The sequence below is a fragment of the Pseudoliparis swirei genome, chromosome 21 (assembly GCF_029220125.1).
Source record: "Pseudoliparis swirei isolate HS2019 ecotype Mariana Trench chromosome 21, NWPU_hadal_v1, whole genome shotgun sequence".
In the NCBI taxonomy this organism is placed as follows: domain Eukaryota; kingdom Metazoa; phylum Chordata; class Actinopteri; order Perciformes; family Liparidae; genus Pseudoliparis; species Pseudoliparis swirei.
In genome coordinates, this window is record NC_079408.1 from 4574052 (window position 1) to 4596943 (window position 22892).

At 42.9% G+C, this 22892-nt stretch overlaps 2 protein-coding genes across 3 annotated transcripts in view; both read right to left on the minus strand.

Moving 5' to 3' along the window:
- Positions 1-10137, minus strand: part of LOC130211931 (GTPase IMAP family member 7-like) — a 13808-nt gene extending 3671 nt beyond the window's left edge. Inside the window, exon 1 of the mRNA XM_056442981.1 lies at positions 10120-10137. Coding sequence (XP_056298956.1) covers position 10120 — 1 coding nt within the window. The 5' untranslated portion in view covers positions 10121-10137. The remainder of the gene's footprint in view (positions 1-10119) is intronic.
- The window catches only part of LOC130211927 (GTPase IMAP family member 7-like), an 18128-nt gene continuing 1690 nt past the window's right edge, over positions 6455-22892 (minus strand). The window contains exons 1-2 of one of the 2 annotated variants that reach the window (XM_056442976.1): positions 13225-13290; positions 6455-8091 (exon numbers count right to left, since the gene is read on the minus strand). In XM_056442976.1, the coding sequence (XP_056298951.1) occupies positions 7148-8091; position 13225 (945 nt within the window). In that variant the 5' untranslated portion in view covers positions 13226-13290 and the 3' untranslated portion in view covers positions 6455-7147. Of the gene's footprint in view, positions 8092-13224; positions 13291-22892 lie in introns of those variants that run through there. The other variant, XM_056442975.1, reaches the window with a different exon arrangement.

A 22892-nucleotide genomic window follows, 5' to 3' on the forward strand; every position in this document is an offset into this window, starting at 1 on the left:
TCCTCTGCTGTGCTTCAAGTTTCACTTTTACTTACTGTAAGGGCGTGTGTGTGTGTGTGTGTGTGTGCGTGTGCGTGTAGTAACAACTTTATTTATTCAAATAATATTTTCCACCGGCTTCATTTCATTCATTGTTTATATTTGTCTTGTTTATACATTATAATCCACAAAGAACAACATTAGATCATAATTTTATAATATTTCCAATTTATTGACAAGGAGGTTATACAATATATATATAAATCAGGCACGTGCACAGATAGACCCCTAGTGGTGCTCAAGCACCAGCCCTTTTGCCCTGGATGAGTAAGGTGCCCTTTTTGCTGGAGCCACTTTTTTTATTCATCAGTATTTAAGAATAAAAGTTACTCTTTCTGTCATCAAGTCCCCCAAATGTGTTTTAATATCCGACGCGGCATTTATCTGAGAACTTCGCCCCGACATGCTCCGCGGCGCTCAGGAGCTCACGTGCCCCCCCCCCCCCCCTCCTCCTCCTCCACTTCCTCCTCCGCGCAGTGCTCCTCGCGCCACTAAACGGGTGCACCTCCTTCTCCTCTGACACGCAGCATCAGACCAACAGGTCATGACGGTGTTTGTCCCCTGACGTTGTTTTGTGATAAATCAACCACAACATTAGCGCTGCTGAAAACATGACGTCACAACTGGTCCGACATTTCCTAAAAAAATAAACAAACAAAAACTCACGAAATCTGTGATTTCAAAGCCTTGCAGCTGTTTACTGACGTTAGTTATGTTTAGAGAATAGAGAGAGGGGGAGAGAGAGAGAAGAGAGAAGAAAGAGAGAGAGGAGAGAGAAGAGAGAAGAGATTAGAGAGAGAGAGAGAGAGTGCATTCTTATTCCGTTCTATTTAACAGGGGCTTGTCTAGGATTTGCGTGGCCAGACTGAAAAAAAATCATAAGGCCTCTGGTATTGTTCAGAGGGATGTCTGTTGATGTCTATCAATATCGCTCATTTTGAAAATGACGTAAGAGGGCAATACTGATCCGTATCAGACCAACGAGGAGGGCAATACGTGGCTGGCATGACGCCCATTAGCCAATCAGAACGCTTGTAGGCCTAGGCCTACTGTTGCTATATAATAATTCATCTTTATTCATAAAGAAAATGTAAGCAAGCGGTCTGATGCTGCCCAGAGGAAATGCAGGTCGAGGATGTATTGCATCATTAGTGTATTGCTGCTTATGCTTCAACTCTGTCAGAATTCTTTTTGTGGCATTGGGTGCCCATTTTTTGGTTTGAGCACCTGCCCCCAAAATGTCTGTGCACGTGCCTGTATATAGTGAGTATATACAGGACTGTCTCAATTAGAATACAGGATAAGTTCTTTATTTTTCGTAATATGTCATACATTCTGGATTCATTTAAATCAACGAATATGCTAAGCCTTTTATTCTTTTTATTGCTGATTATGGCTGCCAGCTTAAGAAAACTCTAAAATCTTATCTCATAAAATTTTAATATTTCCTCAGACCAAGTAAAAAAAAAGATTTATAACAGCTGAGTGTTTGTCAAGGCTCAGGAAACCCTTGCAGGTGTTTCGAGTTAATTAGACAATTCAAGTGATTTGTTTAATACCCTACTAGTATACTTTTTTTATGATATTCTAATATTTAGAGATAGGATATTTGAGTTTTCTTAAGCTGTAAGCCATAATCAGCAATAAATCAGAATAAAAGGCTTGCAATATTTGAGTTGATTTGTAATGAATCCAGAATGCATGACATTTTTGTTTTTTAAATTGCATTACAGAAAATAAAGAACTTCATCACAATATTCTAATTTTCTGAGACAGTCCTGTATATATATATATATATATATATATATATATATATATATATATATATATATATATATATATTGCTAATGTAATGGTCTGTGTACAAAATAGAGTGCAGTCAACCTATTTTCACATAATAATAATATGTGAATTATTTTTATTTATTAGTTGTATTGAAGTCAGGTGATACACAATCTGGTTTCTTTAAAACACATTACGTTCTTATTGTGATTAATTAATAATCATCATCCACAGACTGCACACATTATTTATTTTCAGTATTTTTTGAAGGTCAAATGTTTCCGTTTATACTTTCCATGTATTAATTGTTGCATGTATCAGGGATAAAGGAATCACGTCCACATTGCACCAAATTGCATCAATAAAAGATAAACACAAAGGAACAGGCCGTAAACAGGAACGCATGTGGTTGTGTATTATCAGAGCTGAAGGGCCTGAGAGGCTGAAACACTAATTGACTTTATTGTAGTTTATTACTGCTGCACTCTGGCGTGACCTTTTCCTCTGGGACACTCCGCCTGTGCACTCTGCCAGGGGGACAGACGGGTGTTTTAGCAATGCAGACTGCCTAACAAGAGCCGCTAATAACTTTGTAGTAGAGTATCTATGTCGTGAGTTTATTCTACAATATAACCTATGTTTGATGTATGTAATCAATATACTCTGTAATACGATGTCATTCCTTTTGTACATGCTTTATCACAAAGTCTTGTATTAATGTGGACTAAGAGGTCACAGTAAAGTAGCCTTAATTGTCTTGAGCTATATGAATCAATGCGTTTTGCAGCCAAGTGTGAAGCGGCGGGGATGAGAGTCAGCGCCTCCAAATGTGAGGCCATGGGAGATTATTTACTGTTTTAACTGCTTATTATTTATTAATAAAGTCTTTGTTTTACTATGTCTTGATTGTGCACTTTACCCCTTTGCTGTGATCCTGTTTATGTCCTGCAATATTGTATTGTATAACCTCCCTGTCAATAAATTGGAAATATTATTAAATTATTATCTAATGTTGTTCTTTGTGGATTATAATGTATTAACAAGACAAATATAAACAATGAATGAAATGAAGCCTGTGGAAAATATTATTTGAATAAATAAAGTTGTTACTACATGCACACGCACACACACACACACACGCCCTTACAGTTAGTAAAAGTGAAACTTGAAGCACAGCAGAGGACCACAAGGAGAAGAAACACGACGTCGTCTGGTTGAAACATTTTACTCTTTGCTGATCTTCTAAAAACACGAACAGTAAGTTAAAGTTACTTATTCCAGTTGTTATTATTTATTAATTATCAATGTGCATTACTTTATGAAATAACTAGGGCTGTCAATCGATTAAAAAAAAGTAACTAATTAATCGCACATTTTGAAATTGAGATTAATTAATCGCGATTAATCGCGATTAATCGCAATTAAAAGTTAAAAGTTAAAAGTTCATTCTTTTTAAAGACCAAACTTCACACAGAGCTGTGTTTTCAAAGAGGCTCCTACATATACAGTGCCAGCGAGGTATTTAATATCGTGGATGATAATAATAATAATAATCATTTATTTTATATAGCGCTTCTCAAGACACTCGAAGTCGCTTTACAGTTCAGAGTCCAGTAGTCATACACACACACAGTCATCCCGGTGGTGGTAAGCTACATCAGTAGCCACAGCTGCCCTGGGGCAGACTGACGGAAGCGTGGCAGCCAATCAGCGCCTACGGCCCCTCCGACCACCACCAACACTCATTCACATCCATACGAACCGGTGTGAGGCTGCGGTGCATGTTTTTATGATGGTGGGGGAAACCGGAGTACCCGGAGGAAACCCACGCGGGCACGAGGAGAACATGCAAACTCCACACAGAAAGGACCTGGGACGACCGGGATTCGAACCCAGGGCCTTCTTGCTGTGAGGCGACAGTGCTAACCACTGAGCCACCGTGCATCAGATTAGTAAAAAAAAAATATATATTGAGACCCCATTGGTCCTGTCATCTTTAACAGTGAACACAGCAGAACCAGTGGCCTTGATAACTGACTGACATTCAAATATGTCACGTTAACCCTCTGGAGGCTGGGGGCATTTTATACATTTTACAAAATAAATTAAATTCACCGTTTAACCCTTGTGTTGCCTTCGGGTCATTTTGACCCGAATCAATATTACACCCTCCTGCCGCCTTCGGGTTAATTTGACCCCATTCAATGTTTAATGTCGGTGTTCTTTTCGGTAGTCAACAAACAAACATAAAGTGTCTCACACTTGAACTTGGAATACAATATTAATTCTAATAATTTTCTGGAGGTTTTAATTGTTGGCTAAATTGAACCCAAAGGGTAAAATATGTTAGTAAATATAAAGGTAACAGGAGGGTTAACATTGAATCGGTCAAAATGACCAAGGCAACACAAGGGTTAAAAGTGTTTCCTCTTTTAAAGACAAAACTTCACACAGAGCTGTGTTTTCAAAGAGGCTCCTACATATACAGTGCCAGCGAGGTATTTAATATCGTGGATGATAAATTGTTTCTTCAGTGAAACATCAGATTAGTAAAAAAAAAGAAGTATATTGAGACCCCATTGGTCCTGTCATCTTTAACATTGAACAGCAGCAGAACCAGTGGCCTTGGTAACTGACTGACATTCAAATATGTCACGTTAACCCTCTGGAGGCTGGGGGCAATGAACACTCAGTAAATCACAAAGGACCTCCCACCTGGGAGGTCTTTTGTGATTTACTGAGTGTTCATTGGTTTTTTTCCCCCCGAAATGTTGGCAGACAAACTGATTGACCAATCACGTTGAAGGTTTCGTGTGTCGCGTTCTTTCCGCGCCACGTCACCCGACACGTCGCCCCTTCGTTCCTCTGTGTGTCAGAGGGGGAGACGGGAGGAAGGAGGAGCAGGAGGAAACCCGACTGATTCATCCACGAGTTAAACTGATTTCTGTTCCTTATTTTCGCGGAGAAATGATTGTTTTAAAAACGGAAACAGTGTTAAACCGTACTGCCGCGGTTTAAAAAAGAAAAAAGAAGAAAAAAAATTGCGTTAAAATATTTTAGTGCGTTAACGCGGCCAAATTAATCGCAAAGATTAACGCGTTAACGCTGACAGCCCTAAGAAATTACTCCACTATCTTTAGAGTGTATTGACAAGTCTATATTTCTTCATCATGTATTTATTTTGTGAAATGTTTGTGAAATCGTACATGTGCAATTGTTGATTTAAAACAATAAATGAATGATCAAAGCGATAACAACAATGGCTGTTCTCAGGAAACGTGGCCCCGCCCACTCCGCCGCTTCTCAAAGGGTGCTGAACGAGTCCAAAAGACGAACTTTATTTTGTCCTGACTCCCGAAGCTTTCCACAGGATTGCTGCTGTCATAATCTCACTCGTTGTCTCGCGAGACTTCTCCCTTGTGACTCTTTTCTCTTCTTCTCTCGCTCCGTGTATTTCTATGTCGGCCTTGTTTCACGTCTTCAGGCGGATGAAACGTGAGCAGCGTTATTAGCATGGACGGATTAAGAAACCACGGGCCCCTGGGCCTGGACGTGTCAACTCACGGGCCCCTGGGCTCACGGGCCCCTGAGCTCATGGGCCCCCTGAGCTCACGGGCCCCTTGAACTCATGGGCCCCCTGAACTCACGGGCCCCTGGGCTCACGGGCCCCTGAGCTCATGGCCCCCCTGAGCTCATGGGCCCCTGGGCCTGGGCCCGGTAGGCCCGTTGGTTAATCTATCCCTGGTTATTAGATAATAACAACCGGAAGAAGTAACTGTAACTTACTGTCCATGTTTTTAGAAGATCAGCGAAGAGTAAAATGTTTCGACCGGACGACGTCCTCCGTGTCTCTTTTCTCCTGCGGGCCTCTGCTGTTGCTTAAGTTTCACTTTCACTTACTAGGGCGCGTGCGTGTGTGTGTGTGTGTGTGTGTGTGTGTGTGTGCGTGGGTGTGTGTTGGAGGGTGGTTTACTCTTCCAAGTAAAAACTTCATCCGCTCATATCATGTTCTCCACCGTATTCATGATATTTGTTGTTCATATTTGTCGCGGAGATGACTTTTAATCCACAAAGAGCCACAACCGTTGACGAACACCCCGTGCTGTGTGTGTCGCGAGCGCCCTCTGCTGGGCCCCTGCAGACATGAGCGGGGAACCCCGCGGACTGTTCCCAGTCTCCGTGGTCGTTGCTCTGTAACTCGCTCCGTTGTAATGTCTGAATGAGTTCATTTGTGTTGGTGTAATCGTGTTCCCTGCAGGTTGAGTGTTAAAGATTAATTATAAAGTCCATATCAAATGTTTGAAAGTATAACTTGAGGTCATTTGTCGAGGCTTGTTGATACGAGCTAACGCCCTGAATTTAGATGCCACTCTGACTCTTGACTCACTAAAAACACAACAGCTAATGTCTAAGCACTATTATCACAACGCAACATCGTGCATGATGAACACCAGCGCGTCAGAAACCGTCTGGGACGAGTTAGTGAATGACTTGGTAGTGAACACCACGGTGACCTCAGCTTGGAGCAGGGTCGTTATTCAGATGTCGTCCCATGTCCACTGGCAGCCTCTCCAGGGGAGGAGCTCTCTCTCCTTGAGGAGACAAGGAGGCACCTCAGAGACGGAGTCTGCACTTTGGTTGGAATGTACAGAATACAAACCAGTTTTATTTGTTTTGAAGATAAATGGTTACAAAGATGAATCATGTTGCTAATTAAGTAAAAGAAAAGACAAAATGTCAAAAGTTTACATTTCAAAATGATCAGGTGAACCAAGTGTTCACTTATTTACTTCTTATCATTCAATCAACAAAAAACACGTTATCACATATTGATATATGAAAGAAAAACACTTTACGGCTGTCATCATTGAACTTAAAGATAAATTAATTGTGAAGAATATATTGATATATGAGAACAAAACACTCGTAGCTCAAAAAAAAGAAATAAATCAGAATTCATCGAAGATAATTCATATTAAATGGCGATGAATCTTATGAATAATAAGTACATATTACTTGTGATTAACCATAATACTCTGTGGTGAAATATTGTTTAGAACAAGATTGTCATGCAATTCATTGGGAGATGTGACTTTTTAACTAACTCTCCAAGAGCCGGAGCTCATTACAGGTTTAAACTCTCTTAACTCAAACAATGTTTTACTTCGTCCGAAGTAGATTTGCTTCCATCAATGACGACCTTCGCTGACCTCTCTGCTGCTTCCGACAGTGTGTCTGCTCCCTCTACAACATCCTGCAGCACCTCCTGCCACCGCGCACACGACAGATGTTAGAGAGCAATTAGGACTTTACACCAGTAATTGCCCTAAAACACGCCCTTACACCATGCGATGACAGCGGCCCCTGCTGCCATGACAGCGGGCACTGCTTTCACGACAGCGGCCCCTGCTGCCGCGGCGGCCCCTGCTGCCACGACAGCGCCCCCTGCTGCCACAATTGGAACAGCTAAGAGGGCACCCCCTCCAGTAAAAACAGCTCCAATCAATCCAGCTGCTGTGAAAGCTGCCAGTTCGACCCAAAGCCCCTTAACTACGTTCTCTTTAGCCTCCTTTCTGATCTGATCATCTGTCTTGTCTCCTCCTGAATCTCTAATGCGTTTCTCTTCCCGCTTTATTCTTTCCTCCACTGCTTGTAGCATCTCATTGGTGTAGTATCCTCCTTTGTTTGCCTCAACCATCTCCTCTATTGTCTTGAGGAGCTCCTTCACCTGGACCTGGTTGTTCCGGTATTCTTCCTCCGGGTTGTTCTTCCAGTATTTGTTATCGATGACGTGGCAGCGGCCTCCGCACTTCTTCACCAGCTCCATCACAAGCTTATTATCACGGATAAAGCTCTCAATGGTCTGTCCATTGAGCTGGTCACCATGAGTGAAGAGAACTGTCGCAAACGGGAAAAATTCGTCAGAAAAGTATTGGTGCATTTTAGCGATGACGGCCTGCTCCTGCTCTGTGAATCTCTCCACTTTGAGCACAATGAGAAAGGCATGAGGCCCAGGAGCGAACTCTGTGATGCACCTCAATATTGCAGACTTCATCTCCTCCTCAGGTTGATCTGTGTCGAAGAAACCAGGACTGTCAATCAGAGTGATGTTTCTTCCGTTGACAGATTCAGTGACTGATTGACATTCTTTAGTTTCAGAGTTCACAGAGTGTCCAATCTTGAACAGTGGCTTTCCAATTATGGTGTTAGCCACGCTGCTTTTCCCAACTCCAGTTTTCCCCAGGAGGACAATTCTCTTGCTGTTTGACACTGAAAGAGAAAAATAACAAACAAAAAACCTTGTTGGTCAGAATCTGTTGGTACTTATTAAATAGCTGCATCAGCATAATAAGAGAATGAAGAATAGTGTCAACACTTTAAAAAAGCCCAAGGAGCATCATTTTATAAATATATAAAAGTACAAATCACTGTTGATAATATAAGTTCATCTTTCGTGGTGAAGAACACAGAGGATCATTTTGTAAACAGGTCTAAAAACGATTAAGTTTATAACGTTTTACATATAATATATATATTAATAATACTATTGAATATGACTATTTTCCATCTTTTTGTAAAACATTTAACTCATATTTTAGTGTCCTCTAACTCTCTAAACCTTCAACATAAAGCTTACTGCTGCTTGAGTTCTCGCGAGACAACAGGTGGGGTTTGGTGACGTCATGAAGCACCGTGGCATCATGGGAGTTGTAGTCTTCACCACCATTGCGGTCAACTTCTCCCAGTTAGGTTTTCGTTCAGTGTTCGTCGTTAAGGAGTTTCTTTTTAACGGTCTCCTCCTCTCATAAAGCAACGGACCCGGTCACGAACACCGGAAGAGACTCTGAGTGAAGCAGGTTCACGTCGTAAAGTAATATACAGTGAGCAGCAGGCACGTGCACAGACATTTTGGGGGGCAGGTGCTCAAACCCAAAAAAAGGGCACCCAATGCCAAAAAAAAAAATTCTGACAGAGTTGAAGCATTAGCAGCAATACACTGATGATGCAATACATCCTCGACCTGCGTCTCCTCTGGGCAGCATCAGACCACTAGCTTACATGTTCTTTATGAATAAAGATGAATTATTATATAGCAACAACATTACAAGCGTTCTGATTGGCTAATGGGTCGTCATGCCAGCCACGTATCGCCCTCCTCGCTGGTCTGATACGGATCCGTATTGCCCTCTTACGTCATTTTCAAAATGAGCGTTATTGATAGACAACAGCTAAGAGCAGTGGTCCTCAAACTAAGGCCCGCGGACCGGATACGGGCCGCCTCCACATTTGGCCCGGCCCTCTGAACATCCATCCATCCATTTTCAATTCCGCTTCATCCTCATTAGGGTCGTGGGGGCGCTGGAGCCGATCCCAGCTGACATAGGGCGAAGGCAGGGGACACCCTGGACAGGCCGCCAGTCCATCTCAGGGCACACATAGAGACATACAACCATTCACACCTATGGGCAATTTAGAGATCAATTAACCTGACTGCATGTCTTTGGGAGGAAGCCGGAGAACCCGGAGGAAACCCACGCTGCCACGGGGAGAACATGCAAACTCCACACAGAAGGACCGCCCAGACCCTCTGAACAAGAGAGGCCGTATGATTTTTTTTCAGTCTGGCCACGCAAATCCTAGACTAGCCCGTTAAATAGAACGGAATAAGAACTCTCTCTCTTCTCTCTACATAACTAACGTCAGTAAACAGCTGGACAAGGCTTTGAAATCACAGATTTCGTGAGTTTTTTGTTTGTTTATTTTTTTAGAAAACGTCGGTCCAGTTGTGACGTCATGTTTTCAGCAGCGCTAATGTATTGGTTGATTTATAACAAAACAACGTTAGGGGACAAACACCGTCAGGACCTGTTTGTCTGGTGCTGCGCGTCAGAGGAGAAGGAGGTGCAGCCGTTTGGTGGCGCGAGGAGCACTGCGCGGAGGAGGAAGCGGAGGAGGAGGAGGGAGGGGCGAAATTCTCACAAGAACTCAAATAAATGCCCCGTCGGATATTAAAACACATTTGGGGGGACTTGATGACAGAGAGAGTAACATTTATTCTTAAATACTGATGAATGAAAAAAGTGGCTCCAGCAAAAAGGGCACTTTTCTCATCCAGGACAAAAGGGCTGGTGCTTGAGCACCACTAGGGCTCTATCTGTGCACGTGCCTGTTGAGCAGTAAAGGCAACTCCACCACTCTTGGTTACATAATGCACCTACGTCATAAAATATATCATAATGTGCAGAGTGGCAGCATTAATAAATAATAATAAAACTGGAATAAGTAACTTTAACTTACTGTTTGATTTTTAAAGAAGAGAAATCAGTGAAGAGAAAAACGTTTCGACCACACGTGGCACGGGGAGTGTAACGGGGTGAGGCTCAGGCGCAGAGAGACAGGCTGGACAAAATATAAGTAACAAAAAGGCGCTCTTTAATGAGGCAAAACAGTTGAAAAATAAACAAGGTCCAAAAGGGGCAGGCAGAGGATCATCGGTCAGGGCAGGCAGGGTCAGATCGGCCAGGGCAGGCAGGCAAGCAGGATCGAAGCAGGCAGGACGACGGGAAAAGAACACGGAACAAGAGACAGCAACCAGACAAGGGAAAGACTGACACAATATATAGGGGGGGGAAACAGGTGTACGACATCAGACACTAACGAGACAAGAGTGGCTGAGGGCAGGTGCAGGGAATTAAACAATTAAGAGAGAGAAGACACAGAGGAGACATAGGAGTCACGGAACATAGGAGACACAGAACAGGGTGTTACAACACGACGCCCTCAGAGTCTCTCTGCTGTTACTTTCACTTTTGCTTGTTTGTACGTGTGTGTGTGTGTGGTGGGGGAGGGGAGTGGAAGTTTGTGGCCATATATAGAAAAACATAAACTAAACAACACATAATGATAAAGATAAGAAAAGATAAAATATGAAGTACAGGCAAGTGTAATTAAGCTTAATTAAGAACAAATAAATGGCGTGCCTTGCAGTTTAAAGTTTAAAGCAAGACGAAAACATATTACATGTTAATACACAATCATAATTTACTGTGAGGTGTGATTATTTAAGGATTCATTATCTCCCCCATTTTTAAGAGTCAGGGCTGATTAAAGGTTTGATTCCTCTCCTGTTGCATCATATCCTGTTCAACTATATTTTAGCAGCAACAGGCCCTGACACTCCCATTTTGTAAAACATTTAACTCATATCTTAGTGTCTTCTAATTCTTTAAACGGACAATATAACGCTTTCTGCTGCTTGAGGTCTCACAAGATAACGACAGGTGGGGTTTGGTGACGTCATTAAGCACCGTGGCATCATGGGAGCTGTAGTCTTCACCACCATTGCGGTGAAGACATCAGAGCCAGCGGAGCATTTTAAAAAGTCCTGCCGAGATCAGGCTGCTGTCGGCGGCCAAGCTGAGCGCTGACCGCCCGGTGCTGTGGAGCTCACCGGTCCCGCGAGCAGGACCTCAAATCGTCGGAGAATATCTTTATTAGGCTGAATTATAACAAACCGACCACATATTTAATGCTTTAACTACTAACTTCTCGCCTGAAAACATCCTAAAATGACATTCCGTGACTCAACAACAGTCGTATTTATAAAAAGTCAATTGTCAGTTGGTTATTTTCTCCTCCGCTATTGTTTCCGGTTGCTGGTGAAATGCATTCTGGGATATCGGCTGGCCAGAGTAGGCACAAGTCTCCTCTGATGCGTCCCCCGGTAAAATGGGCGGATCAAGTTACATCCGGGTATTTTGACCGTGCTTTGCGAGAAGCGGACTCTGAATTGGAACAAGTCCTCGGGCTGCGACTGATGACGCGTCACGAGAACACAAGTACAGAGAAGTACTACACACACGAACACAGATTGAAAAACAACCAGTAACTATTGTACTTTGTCATCATTGAGTAAAGTTTCACGTAAAAAAATCAATTATTTTTCTTTCAAGATGTTGTTTACATTTTTATATAAATATTAGTGCTGTGAAAAATAACGCGTTAACTCAGTTAATTCAATTACAGGTTTAACTAGTTTAAAAAAAAAAAACGCATTCAACGCATGCTCAGAATGAGCTTCCAATCCGTCTGTTGTTGGTCGTCGGGACGAAAAAAAAGTCACTTGCAAAATGAGCTTCCAATCCACCACTTCAACCTGAACTCTGTCCGCTCTCATGCAGACGGTCTGTTCATCGGTAATGATCCTTCCGCAGGTTCACCTACGGAAACCTTGTTACGACTTTTACTTCCTGTAGATCAGGGTCTCAACACGTCGATCGCGACCTGCCAGTCGATCGCGGCGTCGTGTCGGTAGATCGCATGACATTAAAAAGATTGGCCCGCCCCCTGACATGTTCTCTAGAGCACGTCTTTGTTCTTTTATTAAACTAAACGTCTGTTGTTGATCGATCTCCACAGCAGCATGTCATTTCTGTCTCTTCGCGTTGCGTTAACACTTATCGATCTCCGCCTCGCGCCACAGAGCTCCGTGCGCGCATCGACCGAGCAAAAAAAGTCACTTGTCAATCTGTCCACCTGTCCGGGCCGGTGAGGTTTCAGCTTTGCAGCGGTGTCCCCGCCGTCCCTTTCATCACGGCCCAGTTCATGAAGAAAACCCACACAGTCAGTTTGCCTCAGCAGCTGCTAGAGGAAGACTAGAGGCCTTTAGATTGTATCATGGTGGAGTTAATGGTTGACAAACAAGAGAAAAATGCTCTGTTTAACCTCCTGTTACCTTTATATTTACTAACATATTTTACCCTCGGGGTCAATTTGACCCCAGCAATTAAAACCTCCAGAAAATTATTAGAATTAATATTGCTTCCCAAGTTTAAGTGTGAGGTACTTTATGTTTATTTGTTGACTACCTAAATAGCCCTTTAAATAAATAAAAAAGTTGATATTTCTTATATGTTTGACACAGTGAAAAACAGCCTGGGGTCAAATTGACCCCAAAGAACACCGACATTAAACATTGAATGGGATCAAATTGACCCGAAAGGTAACAGGAGGGTTAAACATTCTGTTTAGGATGAAGATGTATTAATGTTCCATATGGAAGAAAACTGCTAAATAACTGCTGAGTTGCTCTCTCTCTCCTATAGAAGAATGTATAAATGTATATATCCGTCTTTTGTCATAAATCTCTATGTTCTCACAATATATACCGAGAATATCGGTAATATGTGATTAATCATGATTAATCCACAAAAACCTGTGATGAACCCGATTAAATTTTTTACTCGTTTCACAGCCCTAATAAATATATATTCCATATCTTCAACAAGTACTACAGGAATGCCATAATTAGATTCAACACTTTTCATCATGTGTTATTTCATAAAGTAATGCACATTGATAATTAATAAATAATAACAACTGGAATAAGTAACTTTAACTTACTGTTCGTGTTTTTAGAAGATCAGCAAAGAGTAAAATGTTTCAACCAGACGACGTCGTGTTTCTTCGCCTTGTGGTCCTCTGCTGTGCTTCAAGTTTCACTTTTACTTACTGTAAGGGCGTGTGTGTGTGTGTGTGTGTGTTTGTGTGTGTGTGTGTGTGTGTGTGTGTGTGTGTGCGTGTGTGTGTGTGTGCGTGTGTGTGTGTTAGTGTGTGTGTGTGTGTGTTAGTGTGTGTGTGTGTGTGCGTGTGTAGTAAAAACTTTATTTATTCAAATAATATTTTCCACCGGCTTCATTTCATTCATTGTTTATATTTGTCTTGTTAATACATTATAATCCACAAAGAACAACATTAGATCATAATTTAATAATATTTCCAATTTATTGACAGGGAGGTTAGACAATATATATAACTACCGTTCAAAAGTTTGGGATCACCCAGACAATTTCGTGTCTTCCATGAAAAATCACACTTTTATTCATCAAATGAATATAAAATATAGTCAAGACATTGACAAGGTTAGAAATAATGATTAATATTTGAAATATTAATTTTGTTCTACAAACTTCAAGCTCAAAGGAAGGCCAGTTGTATAGCTTATATCACCAGCATAACTGTTTTCAGCTGTGCTAACATAATTGCACAAGGGTTTTCTAATCAGACATTAGTCTTCTAAGGCGATTAGCAAACACAATGTACCATTAGAACACTGGAGTGATAGTTGATGGAAATGGGCCTCTATACACCTATGGAGATATTTCATTAGAAACCAGACGTTTCCACCTAGAATAGTCATTTACCACATTAACAATGTAGAGAGTGTATTTCTGATTAATTTAATGTTATCTTTATTGAAAAAACAGTGCTTTTCTTTGAAAAATAAAGTCATTTCTTAGTGATCCCAAACTTTTGAACGGTAGTGTATATATACAGGCACGTGCATAGATAGAGCCCTAGTGGTGCTCAAGCACCAGCCCCTTTGCCCTGGATGAGTAAAGTGCCCTTTTTGCTGGAGACCCTTCTTTCATTCATCAGTATTTAAGAATAAAAGTTACTCTCTCTGTCATCAAGTCCCCCCAAATGTGTTTTAATATCCGACGGGGCATTTATTTGAGTTCTTGTGAGAATTTCGCCCCGACATGCTCCGCGACGTTCACGAGCCACCCCCCCCCCCCTCTCTCCCTCCCCCCGCCGCGCTCCTCCCTCCTCCTCCTCCACTTCCTCCTCCGTGCAGTGCTCCTCGCGCCACCAAACGGCTGCACCTCCTTCTCCTCTGACGCGCAGCACCAGACAAACAGGTCCTGTCGGTGTTTGTCCCCTAACGTTGTTTTGTTATAAATCAACCAATACATTAGCGCTGCTGAAAACATGACGTCACAACTGATCCGACGTTTCTTAAATAAATAAACAAACAAAAACTCACGAAATCCGTGATTTCAAAGCCTTGTCCAGCTGTTAACTGACGTTCGTTATGTTGAGAGAAGAGAGAGAGAAGAGAGAAAAGAGAGAGAAGAGAGAAAAGAGAGAGAGGAGAGAGAGAGGAGGAGAAGAGAGAAGAGAGAGAGGAGAGAGAGAGGAGAGAAAAAAAAGAGAGAGATAGTTCTTATTCCGTTCTATTTAACGGGCTAGTCTAGGATTTGCGTGGCCAGACTGAAAAAAAAATCATAAGGCCTCTCTTGTTCAGAGGGCCGGGCCAAATGTGGAGGCGGCCCGTATCCGGTCCAGGGGCCTTAGTTTGAGGACCACTGTCCATCAATATCGCTCATTTTGAAAATGATGTCAGAGGGCAATACGGATCCGTATCAGACCAGCGAGGAGGATGATACGTGGCCATTAGTCAATCAGAACGCTTGTACTGTTGTTGCTATAAAATAATTCATCTTTATTCATAAAGAAATTGTAAGCTAGCGGTCTGATGCTGCCAGAGGAGACGCAGGTTGAGGATGTATTGCATCATCAGTGTATTGCTGCTAATGCTTCAACTCTGTCAGAATTTTTTTTTTTGGCATTGGGTGCCCTTTTTTGGGTTTGAGCACCTGCCCCCCAAAATGTCTGTGCACGTGCCTGAATGTAGGTATCGTTCCTAGTTTTATCGATCTCTCAATTCTTCTCGAAATAGTTAAAGCACCACACCCAAGTTCACAACACATGACACACGCTCCAAGAGCGTGACACACACTCACACTCTCACACACACTCTCACACACTACAGTCGGTTCTCACACTCCTTCTTCCAGCGAACCGGAAATTACACAAAGGATATCTTCTTTTCTATGGAGGTTTGGCATTTGCTTTGAGTTGGATGAGTATCTGTTCTACTGATTTAGGAGTTAACCTCCGTGCCTCAGGAGCTCAATGAGGTGCTTGTCGTGATGCTGAAGTTGGTGGGCATACTGCCAGATCAGGTGGCATGCCCGATGGATTACCCCCTTTCTAGGGACGTCCATCTGAAAAAACACGGCAGGAACAGTCATTATTTTGCATGAAATCGGCTCATTGGTCCTTGCTTGTACACACACTGTCTCTCATGTTGCTGGTGGGATTGCAGAAGTCTGACTCTCGCCAGCAGATGCTGATGCAGCTGCTGAGGGTTGAGCAAGGTGCCGGTGTAGTACCTCAGGTTGGCCAGAAATCACGGGTGCACTACCTCCGCCCATCCACTAGATGGGCACATAGGCAGCCAAGGTGGTTTCTTCCTCAGGGGGCGGGGCTGCTGACAGCAGGAAGTACTTCCTGTTGGAGTTCTGGAGCCTGGGGCATACGCTTCCCCCTCTCGTCTCACCTCGGTAGGGAGGTCTCGACCCTCCCCTCCAGGACCTCATGCTTCTCCAAGCTCAAGCCACCGACCGAGTGCTCCAGCTGGGCCTCTGTTTCCGCTAGTGTCTCCCTCAGCTTCTCCCACGTGGTCACTGACTGGTCACTGACTGGTCACTCACTGGTCTCGCTGGGTTGAGTGTTTCCCCTGGGCGGCGGCATGTTGTTCGACCCAGCCCAACACTTCAAAGGAGTCCAAAATGTTATTTCCCCAAGTTATGCCTCTGTGGCGCGTATGGCTCATAGTTCGATCCTCCCAATGAGAGGCCTCTGGCTCTTTAGTTTCCTTCAGTCATTCAGTCACACACAGCCGAATCTGGACCAATGGAGTCAGGTCCTCCATTTCTCCTCTCTTTTTTATTATTTATGTACTGTAGACACTGTTGGATGGCATTCATCAAACTCAAAGACTACTTATCTGTACAACGTATGTCTAATTATTATTTAAATGATTATCCTTTGAGTAATTTACGCCTCTGTCTTTCTACAGACTCACTTTATTTGGCTTGTACTGGGGTGTTAAATTAATAACGATATGTCAATCATCAGTATGTCAGAGTGTCATCAGTCCACTGACCTCTCTATACACTGCAGCACGCGGACCTGCCAAACCCTGAGAGGGCACACAGGTCTGTCATTGCCTCGCACTGGACCCACAACAATCTTATTTTAATTTTCCCAGTTACCACTGGAGGGCCGGCGCCTGCTTAAATTTTCCGTATTTGATCAATAGTTTCCCATTTATCTAATTATCTTTATCATACCCTTTCTGCGTTAATAACAATTATCTTATCCCCGATTAAAAGCAAAAACAAATGAGAAAGGGAGCGCGGTAGTCACAATATGCTCTCCTGCTCGTGTCTGTTTTTATTTATTATTATTTTATCAGTCAAGAAACGCGCGTGCACCTTAACCTTGACCCAAATCGGCACATATCCACTGAACTCTCAAGCTCACGAGTTGTTGACACATCGGTCTCGTCTGTCTGACCCAGGGCAGCTGTACACCACACCACACTTCGTATGGATTTTCGAAACAAAATATCAGGACAATACATAAATCAATTTAACCGTATTAAAATGAAAGGAAGGATTCCTCTCTCTTCCCGCTCACACACTAGTGATGACAGCACACAGTCTCCACAGACACCCGGTCAGATACCACACAAGGTCACCACAGGGTCAACAATCATCGAAGGATCTTGCTCAGTATTTATTTATTAAAATACTAAAAAATTATCACCAAACATTCCAAATGATAAAAACACAGTATAATTTTATAAAACAATAAGGCGTTCTATCTGTGAATGACTGATTCTTGTGCCTCCAACTGTTGAATGGTGAATGAGAGTGTAATCTAATTCTAGTTTAAAAGTTGTTATTCCTCCTTATCAGTATTTTATTCTTGTTCCTACCCTCACCACTTTTACTCATTAATATAATTAGTTTTAGAGATTATTCCCTATCTCTCCTGTTTTGCAGTACCCTATCTGCCCACTGGGGTATGAGTCTCCCTACCTCTAGAGGAGCTTTTTGTATGGGTGCAGTACCACCCCCGACCACTATGTGTCTCCCCTCTATCCTGTACCTTGAGGCACTCTTGTCTCCTCTTTCCCTATTTCTGGCCTCGCCCTTCCTGTCCACGAGGGTTTAGCTGGAGGCTAGCCCTCCTGACTTAATGCTCTCTCTCCCTTCGCTCCTGTCTTATCAGCTAAGAAGTGCGTGTGTATTATGTTTATCGTGTAGCGCACCCACCAGTTAGATTATCAACAGAACATTCACAAAATGCTCATTGGTTTAGATATAATGATATTTAATAGTTCCCCAGCGGAACTTTTATTCCTTTTAATTCCACCTCTTCAGCTTCCGACTCACATCTTTTTAATGTATTAATGTAGTTATCGTTCCTCGTTTTATCGATCTCTCAATTCTTCTCGAAATAGTTAAAGCACCACACCCAAGTTCACAACACATGACACACGCTCCAAGAGCGTGACACACACTCACACACACACTCACACACTCTCACACACACTCTCTTGGCTTCCCCAAGGTTCCTGTCTACAGCTTGTGACACAGTTCTGTCTTCTATATGATACAATTCTAATCAATCGGTCCCCGTTTTTTATAAGCTATTTCTAAACTATGGGTAGAGGCTTATTTAACTGTTGACAACAACATTTAGTTTCTCCAATCACAGACAGTCTGAAGACAAAAGGTCGTCTGCACACCTGTTGTTTATGAGGCCTCTTGTTGTCAACCGCCAAACCGCCGCAGACCCTCATCAGGGGTCTGTGAAACGTCTTTACTCTTTATCTTAAACCAGGTCAGTCATCTGAGTTTGGGGTCCCCTAAAGTCACATATTCAGTTATTTATCTACCAAGCTAGAACACGTTAAAGCAACATACACAGGTCAGGGTGAACGTGAGTTAATGGCCACAACTCACGACAACTTCATTTCAATAAGCAGGCAGTTCATTAAGCATAGCTGGGATTAAAGAACAACACACACGTTTCAAAGCATTGTACACTACAACATAACAACAGGAGCTTCACTCACACACTCCCTAAGCATTCGCCATTTCTCACACACTCCCTTAGCATTCGCCATTTCTCACACACTCGTCAATCAGTCTCCTTTCTCAAATTTTACTTAACCACAATAGATATCATTTACGCACTCTAATCACACACACGCTTGTGTGGGTCGTGACGGGACCTCACAGAGGTTTAATTGGACATTTGCAGAGTGTTATTACTGGGTAACAGTGACAACACCAAGCCAAAAAGTCGACAGTCAGTAGTCAGTCAGTCAGTCAGTCAGTTCTTCTCACCTTTCCTTGTTAGAAATGTTAGTTCAGTTTTCATTCCTACATGTTTCCAACTCTATTTTTCACATCCAACACACTCAGTCACCCCGTTGCCCATGAGACTCTCGCCCGGCCCCCCTGTCACCGAGAGACCTTACTGCTCACTCACATGGAACTCTCCCCGTCCCCCCTGTCACCGAGACAAAAGGTTCTCGTGTGGGGCTCGGGGCTCGGTGGTCTCACTGTCAGTGAGTCTTATTGCTCTCGTGTCTGGGCTCGGGGCTCGGTGGTCTCTCTGTCAACGAGTAAAGAAAACGCCTCCGGACTCCTACACACCTATGCCCTGTAAATCACCCGAGCTTTTTAACATTAATTTCACCTGGAGGACTTCACCTGTTCATACTCAGACATCCAGCACACACATGGAGCACTGACACCCTACAGCACGTGCTCGTGCCCCGGAATCACGCTTCCTGACCTCCAACCAAACTCAATGCAGTTCAATTTGTGATCACTCCACCCTATATATCAATTGTTAATTAGTTTGATCAACAATTATGCCACAGTCCAATCAGAATAAAAGCACATAACCATCATTACCATTTACACTCGTGGGGTTCAATAAATGATTCCTGAGAGTCGTCTGTATCTTACGGTTACAGGGTGTCCTGGGAGGCACTCCGTCACAGACGTCCCTCCTCCTCACAGACTGAAATCCCAGATGCAGAAACTTTTTACAAAATGGCTTCCTGCTCACTTTTTTGTCGACACGTCTCGGATCGGTCAGTCTGTGAGAGGTGAGGCAGCCCCGCTCCGGCCTGGCTCCCGCGGACCCCTCCTGGAGGCTCGCCAATTGTTGTGGCTGGATTTCTTCCTTTTTGGTCCATTCTAACTAATCTCTTAACCTGATGCATATAAACGTGTATCTCTCTCCTCTCTGACTGCTGGTGAGACGCCACAGGATACTCACCCTCTGGACCTCAGGAATCAAACACCCACAGGACACAGAGAGTTTGGATCAGAGCTCAATTCACGTAGATTTATTTGTAACCAACAGTTTCACAAATAAACCTGGTCTGGGTATTAAAGACAACGACCTCCCTCCACATCTGTCTTTCCCAAGCCCCGAACACACACATTGACATATTGTTTATACATCACACTCAATGCGGGTGCCGCCTCCGTCCACTCCCTCATTACATATTAGTTCTCGTCACTCAGAGTGACCTCAGTGTGACCTCTGTCCCAGTCCAAGCCGGTTACTTTAAGGAATGTGAGGTTTCTTGCTGACGTCTCCCCCCTCGTTACTTCCCTTATCGTTATTGTGTCTGAGCCTTGTTAAGTTGTAATAGTTCATTTTGACTTTGCACATGTACATAGGGAACATTTGTGCTTTAAATTAATACATATAGCAAGATATTATCATAGGAAATATTAGGGAGAATATTGATATTGTTGATGTGTTATGAAGCATGGAGGTAATGTCTACTCTATGTATATGTCAATGGCAGAAGTAATGTTTATAATTGTTTATGTGTTTATGATTATATGTATGCCGCATGAGAATGAAAGTTAGTTTATTGTTTCAATGTTGACACATGAGTTGGAAGCCGGTTGAAGTCCGTGACGTTGCTTGAAGCAGGGGAGTGACTTTTATTTTGAAAGGGAACTTTCCTCACATAGGTGACCGGAAGTAATGTTGGTCGCGGGATCATGACGTTTGACCCGGCTATTTTATGACCCGTTGCATTACCTGTTTACGACCTGGCCGTAAGCCAACGAGAGTGTAGCATGCTGAACTGACCAATGGAACTAACTCTTAGGATTGAGAGGTGTGAATGCCGTTACTAATAAATACGGGTGGAAAGGGTGAGTTCGTTCTCTAGACGGTCGGAAGGTTACAAGACAGTTCCCTATCAGCTACTTTGCTGTTAGTCTGTGGCGTAATATTCCGGTCGGCCCTACGATCGTAGCTTCAATTTACTGCTTAGACTTCTTGCCATTAAATATTGTTAACCGTATCTATCGGATTCAGATTCTCATTTTTTAGCGAGCACGGGACCTCCAGTTTGACCGCACGTTAATAGCCTCCTGGTCCTCTCTGCAGCCTCCTCTCCACCGGTTCAGACTGGAGCAGCACAAGGCCGCTGGGTCTATCTCTGTCTGGCGTTGTTGACCCTTGTCTGAGGGAGAGAGCTGTGTGTGCCCTCTCAATCATCTTTGTAGATGTCATTTAAGCCTAATATAACATAATGTAAAAGTTTAATACACCCTATGTATATATGTTGTGGAAACACCCAATTTGAAACATTTTACCCACCACATTTCTTTACTGTGACCTCTCCGTCCACATTAATACAAGACGTTGTGATTAAGCATGTACAAAAGGAATGACATCGTATTACAGAGTATATTGATTACATTCATCAAACATAGGTTATATTGTAGAATAAACTCACGACATAGATACTCTACTACAAAGTTATTAGCGGCTCTTGTTAGGCAGTCTGCATTGCTAAAACACCCGTCTGTCCCCTTGGCAGAGTGCACAGGCGGAGTGTCCCAGAGGAAAAGGTCACGCCAGAGTGCAGCAGTAATAAACTACAATAAAGTCAATTAGTGTTTCAGCCTCTCAGGCCCTTCAGCTCTGATAATACACAACTACATGCGTTCCTGTTTACGGCCTGTTCATTTGTGTTTATCTTTTATTGATGCAACTTGGTGCAATGTGGACGTGATTCCTTTATCCCTGATACATGCAACAATTTCTACATGGAAAGTATAAACAGAAACATTTGACCTTCATAAAGTACTGAAAATAAATAATGTGTGCAGTCTGTGGATGATGATTATTAATTAATCGCAATAAGAACGTAACGTGTTTTAAAGAAACCAGATAGTATATCACCTGTCTTTAATACAAATAATAAATAAAAATAATTCACATATTATTATTATGTGAAAATAGGTTGACTGCACTCTTTTGTACACAGACCATTAAATTAGCAATATATATATATATATATATATACAGGCACGTGCACAGACATTTTGGGGGGCAGGTGCTCAAACCCCAAAATAGGGCACCCAATGCCAAAAAAAAAATTTCTGACAGAGTTGAAGCATTAGCAGCAATACACTGATGACGCTGTCCTCGACCTGCATTTCCTCTGGCAGCATCAGACCGCTAGCTTACATTTTCTTTATGAATAAAGATGAATTATTTTATAGCAACAACAGTACAAGCGTTCTGATTGACTAATGGCCACGTATCATCCTCCTCGCTGGTCTGATACAGATCCGTATTGCCCTCTTACGTCATTTTCAAAATGAGGGATATTGATAGACATCAACAGCCAAGAGCAGTGGTCCTCAAACTAAGGCCCGCGGACCGGATACGGGCCGCCTCCACATTTGGCCCGGCCCTCTGAACAAGAGAGGCCTTATGAATTTTTTTCAGTCTGGCCACGCAAATCCTAGACTAGAACGTTAAATAGAACGGAATAAGAACTATCTCTCTCTTTTTTTTCTCTCTCTCTCTTTTCTCTCTTCTCTCTCTCTTCTCTCTCTCCCTCTCTCTATTCTCCAAACATAACGAACGTCAGTAAACAGCTGGACAAGGCTTTGAAATCACGGATTTCGTGAGTTTTTGTTTGTTTATTTTTTTAGGAAACGTCGGATCAGTTGTGACGTCATGTTTTCAGCAGCGCTAATGTATTGGTTGATTTATAACAAAACAACGTTAGGGGACAAACACCGTCAGGACCTGTTTGTCTGGTGCTGCGGGTCAGAGGAGAAGGAGGTGCAGCCGTTTGGTGGCGCGAGGAGCACTGCGCGGAGGAGGAAGTGGAGGAGGAGGAGGGAGGAGCGCGGCGGGGGGAGGGAGCGTCGTGGAGCAGGTCGGGGCGAAATTCTCACAAGAACTCAAATAAATGCCCCGTCGGATATTAAAACACATTTGGGGGGACTTGATGACAGAGAGAGTAACTTTTATTCTTAACCCTTTGGGTCATTTTGACCCGATTCAATGTTTCACCCTCCTGT